The sequence below is a fragment of the Astatotilapia calliptera genome, chromosome 18, assembly GCF_964374335.1.
Source record: "Astatotilapia calliptera chromosome 18, fAstCal68.1, whole genome shotgun sequence".
NCBI lineage: Eukaryota > Metazoa > Chordata > Actinopteri > Cichliformes > Cichlidae > Astatotilapia > Astatotilapia calliptera.
Window position 1 is genome coordinate 26312887 of NC_137439.1, and position 21515 is coordinate 26334401.

Consider the following 21515-nt stretch of genomic DNA (forward strand, 5'->3'; position numbering starts at 1 on the left):
TGTAGCTAGGTGTGTTACTACAGCATAAAATTAAGACGCTATTTTGTGGAAGTCATGCTTGCACATAGAAGTTAAACCAGCTTTTATTTAGGTCAATTAAGATAGACATAGCTGAATTAAAACATTTTTCAAAGAGTCTTAAACATTGGGATGTTTCCCTCCTTTCCATTTCCTTCTTCGCCGACGGGATTACCGAGCACAGTCTGTCACGCATGCGCGGGAAGACCTATTGGAGTTCCTTTTTTTTTTTTTTAAACAAACTTTGTCGACCCCTCTGATGGCGGCGCACGTCAAACGTCGGGGTGAGCCCGGCCAAAAGAGCTTGTCGTCTGAGGGAACATCCTCCACAACCGAAAGACAAACATCCGGGGACACCTCAGCGGTGCTGCTGAAGCTGTTAGCGGCGGTCTTTTACGGAGTCAGCTCGTTTGTCATCGTCGTCGTCAACAAAAGCGTCCTCACAAACTTCAGGTAAAGGTGCAAAGTCTAAGTTAGCTGCTGATTGGTGGGGCACGTTTGACCAATTTTACACCGTTATCAATAAGAAGAAGAAGAAGGGGTGTCAGATAAACGAAGCTGGACATCTGAAAACTGTCAGAGAAATGGGTCCAGGTGAAACTTTAGGTACCACAGGACACGCACCTTTGACGTAACCTTTGCCCCACTACAAATGCGTAACACATCAAACCTCAATATGTGTGAGGGTCAGAGTTGGGCATAAACAAGATGAAAACCAGAAAGTCCTCCAAAAAAGTGGACAACTTCCAGGAAATGAAGCTTCTCATCCTCATATCGTCTGTAATGGAATGTCAGGTAAAGCATCATTCATATGACTGAGTCGTGTCGTCTTGTTTTACAGATTCCCGTCATCAACATGCGTTGGAATTGGCCAAGTAAGCATCTCTTTAAAGCTGTTTTCTGTTTATGTGGTAGCACCGTCTGATGTGCCGTGCCCCCCTTTCCTTTGCAGATGCTGGCTACGGTTGTAGTTCTGAGGATTGGGAAGATGTTGGGAGTTATCTCATTTCCAGATTTGGATTCGAGTATTCCACGCAAGGTGAGGTGGGGATTTATAAAGCTGAAAATCAAAAGATGAAGAACTGGTCATCGCATTTCACACATACCCTGTCTTTCCAGATGTTCCCGCTGCCACTGTTGTATGTCGGGAATCAAATATCAGGACTGTTTGGGACCCAGCGCCTCAAGTGAGAACTTCATAGAACATGACACGAGACGCAGCGTCCCAAATGTGACTTGCCAAACTTAACAGCTTGTATTTTTCTGCCTCAGTTTACCCATGTTTACTGTGCTGAGGAGGTTCAGTATTTTTCTTACCATGGTGTTTGAGGGATTCTTGCTAAAGTAAGAAAATATTTTTCTCTCTCTCAGATTTTCTGCATAAATAACTGATTTTAACACTGCCACCCGTCTACTTTCCTCACAGAAAGACCTTTTCTACCTCCATTAAAATGACGGTGTTCACCATGATCTTTGGTGCTTTCATCGCGGCCAGGTGAGACGGTCACATACACAGACACCGCCATCCGCTTCGGGCTTTATGAAGAGGCACGTGTGTGATTTTTTTTTTTTTGCCACGTTCTGTGGCGTTTTTTGCTTTGTAGCGCCGACTTAGCTTTTGATCTGGAAGGATACGTATTCATAATGCTGAATAATGTTCTGACAGCAGCCAGTGGGGCATATGTGAAGCAGAAGCTGGACTCCAAGGTGAGCAGAGCAGCAGGTCACACAGTATATACACTGGCTGTTTGTCATGAAGACTTTAAAGGGTCATCTTCTCCCATCCACACAGGAGCTGGGCAAATATGGTCTTCTTTATTACAATGCTTTGATAATGATTTTCCCCACTCTGGCGTACGCTTACTACTCAGGGGACTTGCAAATGGTAAGTTTTCAAACACTGATTGGTTTGTAAGACTTAAGAGTCAGAGAGCTCAGATAATCAGTGCTGTGTGTGTGTGTGTGTGTGGGTGTGTGGGTGTGTGGGTGTTCGGGTACAGGGGCTGGAGTATAATGGTTGGTCTGATCGCATGTTTGCTGTGCAGTTTGTGCTCTCCTGTGTCATGGGGTAAAGTAGACGCCTAATCGTCATTGTTTATTCCATGATTGCCCACTTTGGTCTTTTCGTCTAACTCTGCTTCGCTTCATTGCACAGATTTATTTTGATGTACTCCATCATGCTGTGCACACAGTACAACTCCGCACTCACCACCTCCATCATTGGCTGTATTAAGGTGAGTCATCTCAGGCTGGCTCACGCTCACAGTTTGATGTGTAGTGCGTACATGTGCAGTGACTTTCCCTGCGACATCCACAGAATATCCTCGTGACATACATTGGAATGGTGTTTGGAGGGGACTACATATTCACCTGGACTAACTTTATAGGTCTGAACATCAGGTAAGACAGATTGAACAGCTGAACTGTTGAGCTGATTTAGGACCAGTGCAGTTCAAAGATGATCGAGATATTTTTGTTCTGGGGCTTCCTTGTGTGTCCAGACATAAGTGGAAAGCGTATGAGAGGAGATTGGCAGTAAACTTCACTGAACACCAGATAGGGCATTGATTCATTCAGATGCAGCAAAGAGAGGAGCTGAAGAGGGTTGCAAAGTGGCTTGCAGAAGCATAGCAGACATGGGTGGAGGAAGGAGCTCAGACTTCATTCTCAAAGGCTAAGAGGGCTAGAGATTGGATGGCAAACCCCTAAAAACTGTGTCCCGGTGTAGTCCCCAGCTAGCTGGCAATTAGTTTCTGAAGACTGCTGGCTGTTGCCAATGAAATCAGTTGCAAAGAGGGTGCTGCACCAAAAACCTCCTTGTGATTGCTTTGATAGCCAGTAGATCGCCAGTAGTTTGGAATAGTTTGTCAACTTGTCAGCAGACACTTTCCAACTAACTGCCAAGTGTTAGTGAAACTTGAGAAAATGATGACACAAATCGAAAACAGATACAGATTTGCCCAAAAAGTACAAGTTGTAGCTTACCACCACAATCAAAAAGCACAAGTTTGACTTCGAAGGTGAATGCTTTTTGGTGTCATGATGTGGGGCGGGTGCACCGTGAAACCAGTTATATTTATATAAATAAAATCAACTGAATAAACGATTTGTCACCACAGATAATCCTGTTAGAAACTGTCCTAATTTCATGTTATGACCAATATTTATAAAACAGACTTTATTTTTTCCCCACTTTAGTATGACCCAGCGACTGAGCCATAAACTCATCAGGAAAGTGTTTATTAGAGTGGTCAAGGAAGAAAGCTGTTAGGTGGCATTCAGATAGAATACAGGTTTAAGCCACTTCCACCTTTACTTCATTTTTCCAAACTGGAAGCTCTGCCCATGTTTTAGAATGTCTGTGATAGGAAAAAGTCCAATACTCGATTAAAAAAAATAAATACAGGAGCACATTTTCTCATCTTTGTTTCCCACAGCATTGCTGGGAGCTTGGTGTACTCCTATATCACCTTCACACAGGAGCAATCAAGTAAGAACCGTTAAAATGAGTCAAAACCACACAAGGTTTCACCTTATCGATGTTTGGAATTTAACAATATAGTTTTTACACTGTGAAAAACTATATTGTTTTTCACTGTACGAGTTCAGAGGATCCTACACAAAGTGGACGAGTCTCTGAAGTTAACTGCTTTTTAAATTTTAACAGAAAAGGCATAAACCAAAGAGTGAAACCCCGCCTGGGACGGAAGAACTTCAGCAAAATTTTCGTTTGTCGTCTTCTATGTGGAAATGTTTTTGAGTGGTGGCAAACACAGAAGACTCGTGGATGTAGTGAAAGAGGACACACAGAGAAGGTTGTTCAGCCATGAGAGAGGACAATCTGCTGTGGTGATCCCTGAAAGGAGCAACCAAAAGACTATATGAACTTAATTTTTATAATTGTTCATTTTCATTCATTTCCAAATTAAATATCTATTTTCCAGTTCTGTTTCAATACATAACTCGGAATTAACTGTACATCATAAATAATTTTCTAATGAAGCTGTTGTTATTCTGTTATTGACTCTATTTAGCACAGTAATTAAATGAAATGTCAGTATTATTCAAGTCATAGCCAGCCTTGGAATACACTTTATTTTTATTCACGCCATCATTTACATAGAAATAAAAGACAATATTGTCCAAACAAAAAAACCCATTAACATTATTTGAGACAAACTCCTCTTATCTTCTGAATGCACGTTCAGTGATGGAATATAAAATAAAACATTTAATCGTTACGCTGAACAGCTACTGTACCAAAACATTAGGTTATTTCAGGTGACACCTTCACATCAGCCAGGTCACTTTTACTCCTGGAAATCTGCTGTGTGGAAGCCAATTACTGAGGAATGACAGAAACTAAGCTCTGGTTTTAAAAAGAATCTCTGCATATTCAAAGCTGCACACAAGAGGAGCTTTTTTTGCAACGAACTCTCTGAATCAACATCACACAGAAAAGGGAAGCACTGCCAAACAGAAGGAAAGAGGAATGGCTACTTTGTTTTTTATTATTATAACCGTTTTGGAGAAACAAAAGTAGGAACAGTTTTCCAACAAAAAGCACAGCCTACAAGGAAGACCAGAAAATACAGACAAACAGTTATAAAACCGCTCGAGGTAAGAAATCTATACAAACTTTACATGAAAAATCACATTCTGACTAGTAAAAACAAAGTGTTGAGCAATGCACCGACTATGAAAATTCAAAAATACAGAGATCTTCTACATGGTGACTTATAATACAGGACATCACTGATGTCAGCTGCTTTACACAAACAAACCTGCAGGAGGAGTCACCCTCTGGTTTATTTATCTGAAACAAACAGCCAGAGAAAGAAGTGAAGGAGTGAACATGGACTTCTGCTGGGTTCTGACGCCACATCTCATTGATAGAGATGGGAAACATACAATCAAAGTGCAACTAAAGTGAGAACTAGCTACAGCACCAGCCTATTCCTCTTGTTTTTACTAAGCATCTTTATTCTAGCGTAAGCATGTAATCACTTAGACATGTCCTGTTTCATCAAATCCTTATAACAGCAAGCAAATGGCTTCAATGGCAATCACCCATCATTAGACTAGGATTTATTTACTTTTGTTAAAAAATATAAATATCTTGTGTAAAAAAATATCGAAGGTGATTTATTATCTTTAAGAACAAATAGAAAAAGGGAATTCTTGGCAAAATTTTGTCAGGCTCCAAAAAGGGAGGCTGGGGATGTTTTGATGGACGTTATCTAGCTATGATACTTTGGGATGAGCTTGGGGGGGTTGATGGGATGGAAGGACGTCGGGTGGGGGGGTAACTGCCACCCCTCCTGGAGGACCTCGGTTGGCTGTTCTTCAAGATGTGATTTTCAGTGACCTTTGACCTCAAAGCCAGTCTGTCTCTCTCTGTCAGGAGATGCTATGCTCATGGGTCAGTAGGGTTCATTTTCCTCATCCTCTGCCCCACTAAATCTACCCATCACTGGAGAAGTACAAACATTTTTCACCCCCAAGTCAGTGTCTGTTAGTCAACGCTGCTCAGCTGTGAAGCCATCAATTCTCCTGCGTTCTGGATGGTTCCACTTCGCTTTGGCACACGGGCTCTGCCTCCGTCCTGCACCTCTTGGCCGGCCTGTCGGGTGCTGTGTCCCTGTGGTCTAGCAGAGGCTCCAGGGAGCCATTTCTGTCGAGGGTGGGTGCAGTGGGCTGGCTGCAGCCGTTGGAGTTGTTGTCTGAAGGTGGAGGCGGAGCTTCTGGCGGATGGGACGGACCGTTGGACTGAACGCCCTCAGATTTGACTTGGTTTGCTGGTGGCAACTGAGCACCATCCACCGTGTGGCTTGCAACACCTAACGAAGAAAGATGAAACACGGGGTTAGACATATTTAACAAGTTTAAGAAAAAAAAAAAAAGCCATTCAGGTGTTGTCGGATGTTTTCGATCAGGTTCCTGAGATTCCACCATTTACAGGAAGTGCAACCTTCATGCAGAGTATTTACAGACGTGATCATGGCACATTACTTGTCAGCCATTTTGGACATGTAATAATCCTAAAACACAGTGAAAAACCTACTAAACATTATGTAGATGCGATAAACCATGGCATCTATGAGTAAACAAACAAGTGTATCTACTCAGAGGAACGTCTTGATGAATTCTCAATCATCCAGGTAGGTAAATCTGGATGTAGCGTTTTCAGTGGGAGACTGCCACTGGAAAAGCTCCAGTTTGCTGCCATTCACAGGTGTTTCTGACACTTTTTTGAAGTGGATCTCACACTTAGCAAATAAACTCTTGTGATGTGAGAAGGTAATCAAGCTGTTTATAAGTACTTAAAGAGTTTTAGGCCGGTGAAGTCTAATATTAGCTGAATGTTATGTTGCTATTTAGCCATCTCTTGTCAGCTGTCCGGAGACGGGAGGGTTATGTGGCTGATCTGCTGACGATAACTAATTCATGTAGGATTACTTCTTTTAGAACTCTAACTTCAGTTTAGGAGGAAGGGAATGAGATGGAGACGGTGAGGCGAGAGTGGAAGTGGAGGAGACAGATGAAGGAGATAGAAAGAAACTAGCAAAAACTGAAATTACAAATCTAAAAATTTTAAATGGTCATATTGTTTGAAATGACTGGTGATTTTAAAATTCAAGTAGCTTATAATTGTTTTACTGTCATACTATTTATCTGATGTCTGTATCCGTTAACTGTTTTGTTTTTTCATGGTCTCTATCTGAAACAACAGGAAAGTGATTTAAAAAACATTCTTTCTGTCCTTGATGATTGCTGCACCCAATCATGCAGCAGAATAGAGGTGTGAGGGGGACAAAAGTGGTCTATGTAAACTACATATGAACAGTGTTGGGCAAGTTACTTTGAAAAAGTAATTAATTATAGTTACTTCTTCAAAAAAGTAACTGAGTTAGTAACTGAGTTACAACATTCTAAAAGTAATTAAGTACTTGCAAAGTAACTACTGCGCTACTTTAAAAAAAAACACAAAAAAAAAAACGTTTAACCCTCTGGGGTCCAGGGTATAATTGGCCATTTTTAACTACTTTTGATTTTCCCTCCACATTTTACCTTTAAAAACGATTTACTTTGCCTTGTTTGGTATCATTCTTTTCAGCACAAAAAACATAAAATCAGAGTAGAAAAAGTTCACTGTAACAACCACAAACATGTTTAATGAATCATATTTCATAACTTTAAATGCAAATATAAATTGTCAATTTTAAAATCCTACGCACAAGTTTTGCAAAAAACAAAGTTATTTGCATCATTTACCTTTTATCGAACTTTTTTAAATAACCATTTCAAACTATTTACAGAACAATCAGCAGTTCTGCATTCAATAAGATGCCACACAAATTACCATTTGTGCCACTCCAAACAATAATTTCTGTCCACTATAAAGGAGAACATCACAGCCTGATACCTGCAGGTCTGACAGCAGCAGGTGTATCACTCCTTTTTCTACCTGAAGACAGTAGTCGCCTCATTGTTCTGACACACAACACAAAACTATCCACAACACTACACACTAACTACACAAGACAACACATTAACTACACACCCAAAACACGCTAAACGTCACAAATCTCTCACATCTCAAAACTCGCTCTCTCTCTTTTTCTCTCGCCGTCACTCCTAAAACTTCCCGTTTTGTTTTGTTTTTTTAATTTTTTGCTCATAAGCGGAGCGTGCTTGCTGCGCTGTCCTTAGACAGTAAACGTGACGAAACTATTGAGGAAAAAACGCCGCATATATATTGTTTATCATGACTCTGGTTTTACGTGGCCTATCAACACAATTATAAACTGGTATATATCACCTTGTTGCTTTGTCTTTAAGTGGTCATGTGATTGGCTTACCACGACTCCTTTATTCTTCCTCAATCAAACAGCAGCACTCATGCCATTGTTTTGCCCCCTCAGCTCCAGGTGTTGTGCTAGACAGTGATCGTGGTTACCGTCCGCGGGAGCGCGCAGCTGCTTAAAGCTGTAGTATCCAGATTACTTACATAGTCAGCTACTTGCGTGCAACTGATAGAAGATGCGGTAAGCTGAACACAGCTTCAACCGTCTGTTTGTTGAAAAATAGTAACGGACCGCATTTTCTTGTTAGTAACTGTAACGCGTTGTAACGATAGGAATAGTAATTAGTTAGATTACTCGTTACTGAAAAAGTAACGCCGTTAGTCTCCGTTATTCCCATCACTGCATATGAATGACTGTATTGAATATTTAAGTGATGATTAGAGTAACTTTGAGTCAGTTTTCAAGCACAGGATCATAGTTTGTCTTAAATTCTTGTCATTTACCCAAAACTCTCATTAAATGAAAGGCTGGTTATATTTTAGGATAAACGTGGTGCACTCATCATGTGTATCAGCTCACCATTCTGACTGCTGCTGTCTTCTCTCTCCGAGTGGCTGGCGCTGCTGTTGGAGGTGGTGGGAGGAGGCGATGCTGCCCTGCTGGATGTCGCACTCTCCGTCTCATCCAGTAATCTGTCCATATAGTCACTGATGACAGAAAGCAATGCACACAGTCTGTTACACAACCTAAACTGTTCATATGGTTTAGCAGTCTGTGTGGTCAGGTGTCCCTCCCCAGTCTGACAGTGACTGTGGGTGGTTTCTACGACATTAAATCTATAGCTTCACTTATGCGATGGCTTCTATAAACCGGGTTTGATTCTTTCTGCCAGTCCACTGAACTAACCGTAAAGAAGAGACAACTCCGAGAGATGTTCAAGCCAGAAAATGAGAACAACTGATGACCACTAAGGAACAGAAGGAAGCAGCAGACAAGGCACAACAGAAGATCAACAACCAGTTTCAGGTACGCTGCCTCAGCAGACTATTTTATAATAATGTGGCCATCACTGGTGACAAAGGAAATTTAACCAAGCATTTGCAAAGCTCTTAATACTTAAAAAAGAAGATTTTTACATAAGCAACCTCACAGTCGGTGGAGGTTGCACATTCTTCCATTACTAATTTTCTATGAGCAATGTTCTTCAAAATTGCATACACTTTTTTAAAAGTTAACTTACGTGACACCGGGGTGAAGGTTGTATTTCCTTTTCCCAAGTCTGGTTTGCTGTGCAAAGAAATCATAACGCTCAGACTTCTTCCACATGTAATAAAAGGCCACACATTCTCCTACAGACCTAGTTCTCACCTGAAAGATTTAATTCAGCAGACATGAAATGACCATTATTACCATCACCTGAAGACACAGTTTCAGGACAGATTCAAGTAAGAGACAAATCAAATAAGAGCTTAGCAACTGGACAAAAGTCAAATGATTTGCAGACATTTTAAAATCTTAACAAATCAATTTTACTGGTCTCAAAAAGCAAAAAGGTTCAAATGAAGCAGATTCCAACCCTAAGTATCCAGAAAACACCTGACAGTAAACATCTCATGTTAGCGCCATGTTAGAAGCAGAAATCTCTAACTAATGTGTTTTTCTCTCACCTTGTTGGCCTGTATTAAATGAAAGTCTTTCCCATAAGCTTTCAGTCCTTGTTCAAAATTTCTACATTCTTCTTCAGTCCAGACAGAGAGCTCCTCTGTTACAGAGAGTCATAAGTGTTAATGTTTCATTTGAATTCAACTGTTTTTTAAAAGAAAATTCAAAATGCAGAGGGCTACATAGACAAGAACAAAATGTGAAGAACATCTGTGAGCATAGGTTGCTTACCTCTGGCTGCTTTTACATTAAATCTAAGTCTTCTTAAAGCTTCCTCTGTGTCAAAGTCACATTTCACCAGTTCATACAATGCCTACCAGCAGGATACAGACAAGCAGGTTTAGATTAGACGACAGTTATACATAACAGCACGTGATCTGCTTTGTGTGATTTGATTCAAGCTACAGAAGAGCTGCTGTCACCTGTTCATTATCTTTGATATGGGATCCCTCTGGGATTGCATCCACTCCTTTCTCCTCTCCCGTCCGCCTGGAAGCCTCTGTCAAGAACTCCACAACTTTGCCTTCAGGAAGACACTCGGGGTTCCACAACAGCTGGTCATCGTTTTCGTAAACTGAAAGTACAGGTTCAAATGAAACGAAGGGCAAGACATCAACATTTTTAAGCCTCCTCAGTTTATCTGGATCCAGGAAGGCTGAGAAAGGTTATGGTGTAAATACACAAAAACCCAACTTACCTTTCTCATTGTCTTTGTATTTGCACAGACCCACAGGAGTTTCTGCCTGATACATGGAACCCACCATAATCTCCTATTGGGAAAAACATCATTCACACTGAGTGTAGCCCCATGATTATTTCAGAAGTGTACTAAGAGCACAGAAAAAGATCTGGATTTCTTTTATGGCAAATATTTGTATTTATTTTATTAAATGTTTACACATACATATAAAATTTATCAATTCACATAGCCTAAATCGCTGTTTTTTTACAGTTAAAATAGATACATAAATAACATATAGTATTCAGTATTAAGTTAACAACAAACTCATAATTCTGCAGTGGTGACATTGTAAGTCAGCAGCTCATCACAGAGACGGCCAAATGAATTCAGCTTCATCTGATGGTGCACATGTCTTTTTTGCTTTACCTTTTTCCAGTCTTCAGACGGAACATAATCTTCATCTTCATCTGACTCCTCCTCGGCATCATTATTGCCTGAGACATAATGTGATATTTACTTATCCAGCTGTTTACAAATATAAAACAACACAAGTAAAAAGAAGGAAGATAAGAAAAATGTATTAGCAGTACAACACATACTTTCAAAGTACTTGAGTTTCTGAGGGCGAATAAGTTCTGCTGTGCCGAGTGACCTGACTGAGCGCGTGCGACCCTCTGAGGCTGCCTGGGTCTCACCTGCCTGTTCCAATGAGTTCTTCACATCCTCACTCTGAAAAACAAACAAACAAAGCAAATCACAAAAAGTTAGAAAAGTTTAAACAATTTCAAAAATCATCTGCCACTCTTGACAAAAATCCAGCATGCATGTGTAGCTCTGTGTGGGTGCTTCTTTCTCTAACAGAACTCAAAGCCCCCGCATGTTTGTGTGATTTTATAACCACAACTTTACCTGACAATATCACATAAGTGAAAGATAATGGCTGATTTGCATGAATGTCTCATTATATTGTTTTTATCCCTTCTTTTACACAGACCACACCCTTAGTCCTCACTTACTCAATAGTACAGAGAAACAGAGTGGCAACAACGCCCCCATCACAAAGCAATACTGCCCACCAGAGTTGGGCGATTTGCTTCACAGTAGATTCTATTGGCCCAATGAAGCATCATCAAAGACTGATGGCTATGCTGCCTGGTGGCAAAGGAGCCTTCCATTATAGTAGTGCTAGCCACACTCTGTGAGGTAAAAAAATTTTACCAGCAGCCCCCAGAGCCATTCCTCAGCCTCCAGCACCTATGGTATAAATCTGTACGTAAGTTTCAGAAAAGTTTACTTTTGATCTTGACCTTGAGGTCACCAGGATTCTAATTCAACTGAGATTTTTCGTAGATGCACTTATGGTATGAATTTAAAAATCTTATGTTGCCTCATTCTCATGTTATTCCCAAACTTAGGTGTCCACGCAGGACTCTTGTGCCCCCAGGCCTCTGGTAGAGGACCCAAGCTTAAAGGATAGACCTTTAACATTCTGTTCAGAGGAAAGACTCACAAGATGTACATACAGTTGTAGGCACAGAGGGGAATGACACACAAGCCCTCCAAAACATACCTCATTTCTTTTCAGCTCGCCCGTGCTTCTGCTGCTTTCATCATTGTCAAGTTCCTCATCCTCTTCCTCATCCTCCTCCTCTTCTTCTGGTTCTTCCTCTTCCTCCTCATCCTCATCTGCTGGTGATCTGTCGCCCCCATAACCATACAGACTCAGCAGCTCATCAATAGGCATCTCTCCCTCCTATTAAAAGCAGATTGGTTTACTGGGTGTTACATTTAAATACATTTAAAGTTTGATTTTTCTTTGAAAAAACTGAACAAAATAGACTTTAAAGGTTCAAACTGTTAGGTTCAAACCAATACAATGAAAATCATTGCTGCATGAACTTGTCTTAAAATGTCTACATACTTACACAGTGAGACATAAACAGAAATTGAAGTTCAATTATACAGAATAAACATTTCAGCCCTGAGCAAGCTATGCTGTGAAAAACATGGAATAACAACAGTTACAATTTCTTCAACTAGAAATGAAAAATAATCAAATTATCGGGGACCTGTGCTGCATTTCCCACTACCCAGTTATTCATTATCTATTCTGTGTAGTCAGTCAGTGCAGGTGAGGTTCCACAGACTGTGGCATCTACTGACCAAAATACAAAGTAGTGCAAAATGGAGCTTAGAGTGCAACTCTCCCTACAACCACTACCACACGGTTGTTGTTTAATTATTCCACCATGAATTAACTTAAATGGAAAGTGAAATTTTGTGGTCTGCTCCTATTTCCCATTGAGTCACACTGGTGGATGTTTGATTTGGCATATGGCAGATGCCCTTCTGGAAACAAGCTTCCCATTTATCCAGGCTTGGGACCAGGATTAGGTAGAAACCAACCCAATGCAAGATGTTATTTTAGGATTTTAAAAAAATCTAATATAGCAGCTGATTTTTTTTTCTTTCAGAAATACGAAACAGGTAGATTTCCCTAACACAAGTTATATGTATTTATTAGTCCTTAGAAGACAACACAGCTTAAAAATAAGATTGTTTTACTGTTAGAGGTGTGGATTACTCTTTATTGCTCTGCCTGACTCTGCTCAGATGTTTTTATATTTATGGCATTCCAAACAGGTGCTGCCAACCAAGAAGTTGCATCTGATGGATAAACTATACAACATCAACAGTCAGAACACGGTTGAGGCATATTTGTTTTGTCGGCCATTAAAAATGCCAATATGTCTGAAAACGGCTAATACATAAAGATATAATTAGTCCGGCTTAAATACCAGAAGCACATTTACGTTACGATTCCCTGAGCCTGGATTTGTGTCTCCTCCCAGAAACAACCTAGGGATCTTTCATGTGTAAGGCAGCTGTGTTAACCACTACACCGTGGAGCCATTGAATAAGTTAGCAGAATTAAACAAAGTTAAACAAAAGTAAAAAAGTAACTGGAAAACATTATGTTTTAACACTAGTGTACCTTCAGCTAGCCAGCTGTTATCCATTCACTCAGTATGGTGGTATTTACAACTAAACCATTCAACTCTGTCTCTCTCTGTACTGCCTGCTGTAGAGCTACACTATTGTTCTGGCTGGGTCAATCCATTACCACCACCACCCCCAAAAAAATAGTGTTTTCAAACACTATTTGAAACTCAGGATTATTCCCTTACAGACTGTGAAAATAAACATTGAACTACACTAGTGTTTTATTTACCCCATGGGCCTGACCAAACCAAATATGATCTCCTGACACAAACCCGTGTAAGATCTTCAATCTCATTGGCATTGGTCTCATCTGTTGCCTCCATCATTTCCTCCTCCTCCAGGGTGCGCTCATCGTCAAAGTCATGGACAAGCATTTCAGCTGATGGGTCAAAATCATGGTCATCGGAACCTGCTGAACCTCCTATGAAAGGAAGCATGAAAGAGGCAATGGAAATTTAGAAGGAAAATATGACAGAATTTAATCTTCATTTAAGGAAATTGCAACAAATTGTAAAGCTCTAAAGAATCACTCAGTATTTTTATTTGCATATCTTCACATATACTGTATGAGTGTGGGCAGCTGAAATGTTACTTTATGGTTTAATTTGTTAAATATTATATTCTAAATTATATAAATGTTGAACTACTTACAAACTGAATACCCACATAGGATTACTTGAAGTACTGTGCACTAAACTAAGGACTTTTTACTTCAGTACTGCAGAGGACTGTAGTACGGACAGCACTAAATCAATCAGTGCCTAATTTTAGCCACTGCTCTGCTCTTTGCTACATCTGTAGTGCAAAATGCAAAGCTGGCCACAGTAACACATCTCATCTGAGAAAACACCCGGTCAAAGGCAAAATATATCTAAAAGCTGAAGACTATATTGTGCTTGATTCACCAAAGGAGCTTCAGCTAACATTAGCAGATCTGTCTTTAACATATAAGAAGCTGAACACATGGAGGATGATGATGAAGCCTTTTTCACAGTGCTGGCTGACAGTTTAACTTCAACTTCATGGGGTTTTTTTTTAAACTTTTTACACTGGCTGCACTGCAATTTCTTATCAGACAGAGATCCTTTATGAATCCTCTACACAAAATTACACTGCCATAGAAGTTTCAACACAATCATAACACCACATATCCCAACCAGCAAAATATTAACTCCTAAATAAATCAGTTGATAATATATAAATAAAACTGCCAGCTAACATGTTCAAATATGCAAACATATCAATAAAATCATTATTACTATTATGCATTAAACATTCTTATAGTAACTGTTATAAAAGGGCTCAGACTTGCACATTGATGCAATCAGCCTTTTACTGAAGGTGCTATTGTTGATAATCTCCAGGGTGTGTGCGTGCAGAACTGAAACGACCACATTACATGAGATGCCACATCAGAAATCTTATTTAGTCTAACATTGTTATTTAATATCGTAATATACAAACACTGTGACAGTGATGTCAAGATCACAGAAATTTTCAGATGATGAAGGTAGCTGGTGTGGTGAGTACAATGCTTAAAAAAATACTAATAATAGCAAAATGTACCGATTAAGAAGTACGGACTTATTTTTTAAATTAGTATTTTGTAATATTAATTTCTCACTTCAAAATAAGTACAGGAAAAAACAGTGTTGTCTTAAACATAGAGGGTACCTAAGCCTAAAAACTTGATACATTTATTTTCCGTTTCAAACTAATCATATTTTTTAAAACAAACAAACCACAGAACACGATTAATATCGATCAATGTCAAAATCAAAATGAATCCGTGTCTGATAGACAAAAGATTTCAAATCAGTGTCTTTCGACCAAACAACTACAGAAAGCCTCCAACTGCATGTAAATTACCTGGGCTCGAATTCCCGAGGGAGGGCTGAAAAACAGAAAAAGAGCAACAAATTAAAATATAATTTATTTATTTTTTAAATACTATTTAAAAAAACTGCATCAGATGCAATACGTCATTAGATGGACAACAACAACATAAAAAAAGCTCACTCCTGATTAACTTGACATATTCTAGTTCCTTTGACAGAGGACTGTAAACGGGAGCTGGGGAAAAGCGCGCCCGACCCTGTCCTAAAGCTGACTGCAGTTCAACACAAACTGAAACAAAGAATACTGTCACCGGTTCCTGTGGGGACATTTATTTAGCAACTCGCTGATTGAAATGTCACAGGTACAGCGCCGTGTATATCACCGGCAATCACCCAAACTTAGCGCCAACAGCCAAGTGCTTACTAGGTTAATTTTCTCAGCTCGCTAACTTACAAGAGAAGTTCCAAGCTAGTTAATTCTCCTTTAGATATTTATGCTAACGCGTCCAAGTTAGGCTTGGTATCAACAGGCAACAAATAACGATTAAAAATAACCCATAAAATATCTCCAAACATAAAAATCCGCCACACGGCTGAATAAAAATATCATACACAGTTAAGTATTTTCGAAGAAAACCGCGGAGTAACATCGCTAACGCTGCTGCTACCTCCAAACGGGGCTAGCGTCGCTAATGTTAGCTAAACCCGAAGTTTAATAAACATGCCTGAGTCGAGAAATGCTCATTATTTAGCAGCGAAAACATCCCACAGTTAATTTCGTACACTTAAACTACAACACACAAACAGTGTGAATATTCGACTGAAGTAACTATCCCGTAGTATAAATTTATTTTTTCCGAATATTTATTTCACTTTCTTACCTCCGCCATGTTCGCAATCCTACAGGGTCAAGTCGGGGGTCAGCGGTAGTTCCCGTATGTGGAGCCCCGCCCACCTACGTCTCCATAGAAAAACTGAGTGACCGCAAGCAGTGGTGTAGTAATGTACTCCTATAACAGCAAGCTTAACGCAAAAATAATTAGTTTTGTAACGGAAATTTTTCATTGTGTTTTATTTAATTCGGAACATTTAAATTTATAAAGCCTTTTACTGTATTATATTCAGCTTTTATATTTAAAATTACTTTCAGCTTCTCACTTATTCATAAAGGCTTCCATAGGCATCAAATACCACTATACCATGGAGCCAGCTTTTAAATGTAAATTAAAAATATTGTTTTCAAATGTTTTCTGTAATGTCTCCACTGTCACATGTTTCTTCTTCTGATAGTGGTTTTATGTTCTTATCAGGGAGAATACAGACACAGAGGCTAAAGGTGATGGCGATGTATGTGACAAAGAAGGTGTGCAGCCAGTGTCCTGGTGTGGAGGTTCTAACTGGTTTGGACCTAGGCTGTCCACCAGAGCTCAGATACAGTTCTAAAGTTTTGCAGGAGATATTATCAAATTGTGGAAAAGCTTTTGGAATAAACTGAAAAATATTATATGACCACCTTTATTCTTCAACACAGCATGAACTCTCTTAGGGAATGTAACTTATTGAAGTAGTCTTCAGGAATAGTTCTCCAGGCTTCTTGAGGAACATTCAAAGCTGTTCTTTGGATGTTGGTTGCCTTTTGTTCTGTTCTCTGTCAAGATGATCCCACACTGCTTCAGTAATGTTGAGGTCTGGGACCATGGGAGGCCATTCGATGACTGACTGACTGATAACTTTTGTACTGTGTTTTTTTTTTTCTATTTAGGTATGCTTTTACTGAATTGGCAGTGAGTTTGGAATCAACATGAATCAAATGCTGTCCATATGCTCTTGCATGTTGGTACAAAATCAGATGGCACTTTTTTTTTTCATAATTACATCAATTTTGACACCAATGGTTGAATTTCAGCCCCAATTCATGACAGTGCCCCCACTCTGCTTTACAGATGGCTGTGACACTCACTGTTGCACCTGTCCCCTGACTTTCTCTGTATATACTGACATTGATTTGAACTGTAAAATTCAAATTTGAATTCATCACTCTATCAGACCTGTAGTCACTGATTTTCAGTCCAGTTATTGTGTGATCTGGCATACCTCAGCCCTTTCTCCTTGATTCCTTTCCTTAAGAATGGCTTCTTGGCAGCCACCCTTCCACTGAGACCATTTCAGATGAGGCTTCAGTGAACAGTAGGTGGATCAACTGTAGTGCCAGATATATCTCTAGGATCCTGTGTGAAGTCTTTGCTGGATTTTTTCCTATTTCTTAAGGACATGACTTTCAGATACCGTTCATTTGCTGGAGACACTTTTTCAGGCCGGATTCTTCTTTTGTCCTCCACTTGTCCAGTTTCCACAAAAACTTAAGGACACACAACACACTATGAAGAGATATGCAAAGTTTGCATTTAATAGTTCTTTAGTAAACACCTTGCTGGTGGAAAAATACAACTTTATGTCTGCCAAAGTATGTTATCTTTTTTATTTTCTGTTGATTCAGCTAAGGAAATAGGGACAGTTTTTTGCAAAATGCTGCTAGTAACAAACTGCATATAGACACAGTACATATGTACCACTGGAATTCAGTCTTGTTATATTAATTTGCTAAATCAGATAATTATTACAAGGTGTATGTGAAATCTGTTTAACTTTTTCTTTTGTGGGTTCTTCTCTGAAGACACAAGAGAAATTACTATGCAAACAAGAAACCCACTTATATTTATAGAAAGAAATCCCCTGTATTTTAAAAAGAAATACCTGTGTCCGCTACAGTAATATTAAAATAACATTTGTGAATGTGTCACAGTTTACAGGAGTGCTGTATGTGTAAACTCCCCATAAAACCCTGAGAAACATAGCAGATGTTATGAATAACCTTAAATGTCATAAAGAACAAACGAATTTTAGACTTTTTCCAACTGAACCAGGCTATAAAACATCGATTTATAACACCACCCCTCCACTGTTGACATATAAAGACGGGCAAGCAATGACAACTCTAACCCAGAACATAGGTTCGATTTAACAAGTGTACCGGTAATAGCAACTGTCTTTCCGTGGAATCACTGATTTATGCCAGTGATAGCGGCCGTGTGTGCTTCTTCGTTGCTATGCAGAGAGCAATCACCTCTTTATCTCGTAGGGCGCATATCTCAAGAGATCCATTATGAAATACTTTGCTGAATCCACGGCAATAAAAACCCTGCAGTTCGTACATAAAAGAGCAATTCTTTCCCTTTAACATTTACCAAAATGCAGTCAATCAGCGATCTTTGCAGTGACTTAGATTCCCACACATATCCCAAATTGGCAGATTTACATCCGCTGTTAAAAAGCACACGATGATCACCAATGATAATGCATAGATAATGCATTTACTCAGGAAACACCTGAGGAAGGCTGTGCGATATAAGACCCGATCGGGACGTGTCCTGAGAAACATCAACATGAGATCCCTACCGTTGGTCATCGTGCTGCTGTGCATGTTGAGTGCGGCGCAGGTTCAGACACAGGAGAGCGCCAACACACTGAAGCTGTGCGGTCGAGCTTTTCTAAGGGCAGTGGTGTTCAACTGCGGAGGATCCAGGTGGAGAAGATTTATGGGAGAAGAGGATACTTTCCCAGAAGGTCAGTATGGACTCACCTCTATTTTCCTTTTTAAATTTATCTAACCTAAATTAGAGACTTCTAGTAAACAAATATTTTTACCTCTTTGGCAGTCAACAGAGAGGCAAACCTCCTAAAGTGGATAGATGTGTCAGTAATGGAACGTCAATTGCGGGACCAAAACGCGGCCTTGATGAGAACGTGCTGCCAACAGGGTTGTCAAAAAAGCGACCTGTCCATGCTCTGCTAGAGCAGAGGAACATCTCAAGGAAGTTCTCAGTCTGTCACAGTTACTCCTAATTTGGCATAATCTCTGTTGTACAGAACACTGTAAGGATGACATCATTTCTGAGTGCAAAAATGTAAAAAAATAAATAAAATGTAAAAAAAAAAAAAAGCACACTGTGAGGTTTGGTTAAGATTTGTTTTAAATTTCTTTACAACTACTCAAAAACAGAGCACAGAAAGAGAGAATTCACTCAAAGTAAACAGCATAAACACTCGCCACGCCAAACAGAGAACTGTTCTTGAAGAAGTGCGAGGCGAAAGTGTCATTAGACGTGTCCCAGAGACAGCGGCTGCTGATCTGCATGCATTGCCCGGTGAGCTGGCCGATGTGGACCAGGATGACAATTTTGTATCTGGGGATCATTAGTTCCTTCACGCGGGCTCTTATTACCTGGAAGAAGAGTCAGTCTGAATAATGGAGAAATTTAAACATGTTTAGAAAGAGTTGCATCTATTCTTCATTTACCTCGCACAATGTTTTGGTCATTTTTTGAGACCACTCTACTTCATATTTCTCCTCTTGGAGGTAACTGGTAAGGACGTCTTTAAGTATGTCTGTGGCCGCGTTGGCAGGGAAGCGTTTGTAAGGTCCTGTGGTGCGAAAAAAGCCAGAAAACATTTATTACTAACAAAAATCCCATTTTATATTTGTCTAGTAGTTTTGATGGTGGGGTAAAAACATGATGGATGCATGTGAACAAAAGAAAAATTCATATTTTTGTCCATCTCAATTTATATCCTACACAAAACAGTAGGCCACTCTTTACCACCGTGAGGCTGAATTTTTACTTTTCTGCTTAAAATGATCAAACAAAATATATTCAGTTTATTTGTCAGTTCTGTGATGCCTAGAACCTATAACTCAGCCCCAGTTTTGTAGGCAATTAAAAAGGCTAACTCACCCATCTGGTAGGTGTTCTCCATTGTTGGAGCAAGGCGAGCATTGTCATCATGGTGGCCCAGTTCATCAATGTATGACACAGTGCTTATAGAGCTGAAAGACATAATCATGCTGAAGAGAATACCAGGACAGATGCCATGTGGACTGACCAGCAGTTTCACAACCAAACATGCTGCACTGGGAATGCTGTTTTGAAAATCATTCATAACCTACCAGGAAGCTAAAAAGCTAAAAGATGGACACTGGCCCATATTATCTTAATAGTCTACTCACTCCTTAGTCCTGCCAGTTGTGTCTTTGCCTCTCCCGTTAGAAGGCACCTTGACTACCCTCTTCTCTTTCCTTTGCTGTTTTTCTTTATCGGACATCCCCACTTCTCCTTATTTTTGGGTTCTGAATGACCTGAATGTCGCACGTAGACCCTAACAAAGTACAAAACAATACGCTCATAAATGTGTCATTTGCGTTCAGAGTCACTAGACCGAGTTTGAAAAGTAGAGTTTTTAATTACAAAATCGATTACAGATTATAAAATTAGAATACTGAGCCAAATTACCAGTTTACCAGCCTTGAACTAAGCCGAACCAGTCGTCTGGTATGGCTTGGTGTTGTTATGGAAACGGTCCATTAAGCTGTGGGAGGGGTTTCCGGTGAAGTGCTTGTTAAAGTCTCGCGAGGTGAACGACCGAGACAAGCTTGGAAACGAGAGGCTGAGTTAATTACATTTTACAGTAGATATAATTTTAAGGCTCACCTTACCTTACGTTAAAGGCAAAGTTGTGTACCCTTTTCATCTCCCATCTTCTTCCCTTTTTAACGTTGTGTTGTGGTAAACTATTTCCTGTAAAGCACTTTAGGCTCATGTCAGTAAAAAGTACCATTTCTGAATATTTCTTGCTTGATACCCCACATTTTATTAAAGGAGGCCAATAATTATAATAACAGTTACAGAAGTGGCAACAATATACCTTTTTCACAAACGTTATACTGACATGAAAAAGATAAACACAGGAGCTACAAATAATCTAATAATATCATATAACACAATAAAAAAAATAAATAATATTCATGCTCTGGCCAGTTTATGCACAGATCCTTAATTTATGTGATTAGCAACACCTGTGTTTTATGGCAAATAGCTGCTGTGGAAAAATTATATCCTTGAATGCATCCTTAAAAGAAACATATGTGGGGGAAAACACTCTTCTAAGATAGGATAAGAGTGTATTAAATACATTTTTAAAAAGAATATGGAATAGATGAAAGAAATATTAAAAGATAATTAAATCAAATTAAGATAACTATTAAATTAAAAGATAATGATTTGTAAATAACTGGATATGAGTAAATTAAGCTTTTTATCTATATCTATGTATATTCTTATAATACAGTTTATTTTTAACTAACTAGGCAGCTCATTCTCTTTTTCATCCTTCATCCTGCTTCATAAACTGTCGTCATGTGCAGGAATAAGACCATGACGGGGTAAAAAAATTCCCATAATCCCACTAAGGACTGTTTTTGTAGTTGCTTGGGAGTGTTTATTTATATAACATGATGACTGATGATGATGGTTTTCAGCCTATTTGACCTCACTATTAAGTTATGACAGACAATAATTTACAGTGTCGCTGAAGCGCCAGGTTGTACATTTAATGTTACGGGTTATGTGCCTGTAGGTGTTATATTTTTACATCTTTGAACAAATGAGA

At 39.4% G+C, this 21515-nt stretch overlaps 4 protein-coding genes across 8 annotated transcripts; 2 read left to right on the top strand and 2 right to left on the bottom strand.

Moving 5' to 3' along the window:
* The first annotated feature begins 144 nt into the window (after window positions 1–144).
* LOC113010618 (nucleotide sugar transporter SLC35D2-like) lies at window positions 145–4020 on the top strand. Its single transcript, XM_026149785.2, has 13 exons — window positions 145–471; window positions 860–893; window positions 971–1057; window positions 1138–1205; window positions 1291–1362; window positions 1445–1513; window positions 1623–1725; window positions 1811–1903; window positions 2019–2086; window positions 2174–2252; window positions 2336–2418; window positions 3456–3508; window positions 3686–4020. Exons 1-13 carry the CDS (start codon window positions 278–280, stop codon window positions 3694–3696), a joined length of 1014 nt encoding a protein of 337 aa, XP_026005570.1. The 5' UTR covers window positions 145–277; the 3' UTR covers window positions 3697–4020.
* Window positions 4021–4094: 74 nt separating this feature from the next.
* Window positions 4095–16002, bottom strand: mier1b (mesoderm induction early response 1b, transcriptional regulator). Of its 5 annotated transcripts, none has more exons than XM_026149747.2 (13): window positions 15893–16002; window positions 15043–15067; window positions 13446–13594; window positions 11741–11923; window positions 10770–10899; window positions 10597–10664; window positions 10186–10258; window positions 9911–10062; window positions 9720–9801; window positions 9494–9588; window positions 9067–9113; window positions 8406–8533; window positions 4095–5858 (listed from the first exon to the last, which is right to left on the bottom strand). In XM_026149747.2, exons 1-13 carry the CDS (start codon window positions 15899–15901, stop codon window positions 5563–5565), a joined length of 1437 nt encoding a protein of 478 aa, XP_026005532.1. In that variant the 5' UTR covers window positions 15902–16002; the 3' UTR covers window positions 4095–5562. The 5 variants fall into 5 exon arrangements, with proteins under 5 accessions (XP_026005532.1, XP_026005531.1, XP_080148876.1 ...); XM_026149746.2 differs by having other exon boundaries at window positions 9067–9194; XM_080292750.1 differs by lacking the exon at window positions 15893–16002 and adding an exon at window positions 15737–15790.
* A 2452-nt stretch (window positions 16003–18454) lies between these two features.
* On the top strand, window positions 18455–19011 carry LOC113010670 (relaxin-3-like). The gene is made up of 2 exons (XM_026149852.2): window positions 18455–18635; window positions 18728–19011. The coding sequence occupies exons 1-2, from the start codon at window positions 18455–18457 to the stop codon at window positions 18862–18864; spliced, it is 318 nt and encodes a 105-aa protein (XP_026005637.2). The 3' UTR covers window positions 18865–19011.
* Window positions 19012–19024: 13 nt separating this feature from the next.
* dynlt5 (dynein light chain Tctex-type family member 5) lies at window positions 19025–20515 on the bottom strand. Its single transcript, XM_026149841.2, has 5 exons — window positions 20360–20515; window positions 20077–20225; window positions 19805–19896; window positions 19369–19493; window positions 19025–19293 (listed from the first exon to the last, which is right to left on the bottom strand). The coding sequence occupies exons 2-5, from the start codon at window positions 20169–20171 to the stop codon at window positions 19090–19092; spliced, it is 516 nt and encodes a 171-aa protein (XP_026005626.1). The 5' UTR covers window positions 20172–20225; window positions 20360–20515; the 3' UTR covers window positions 19025–19089.
* Window positions 20516–21515: the final 1000 nt, after the last annotated feature.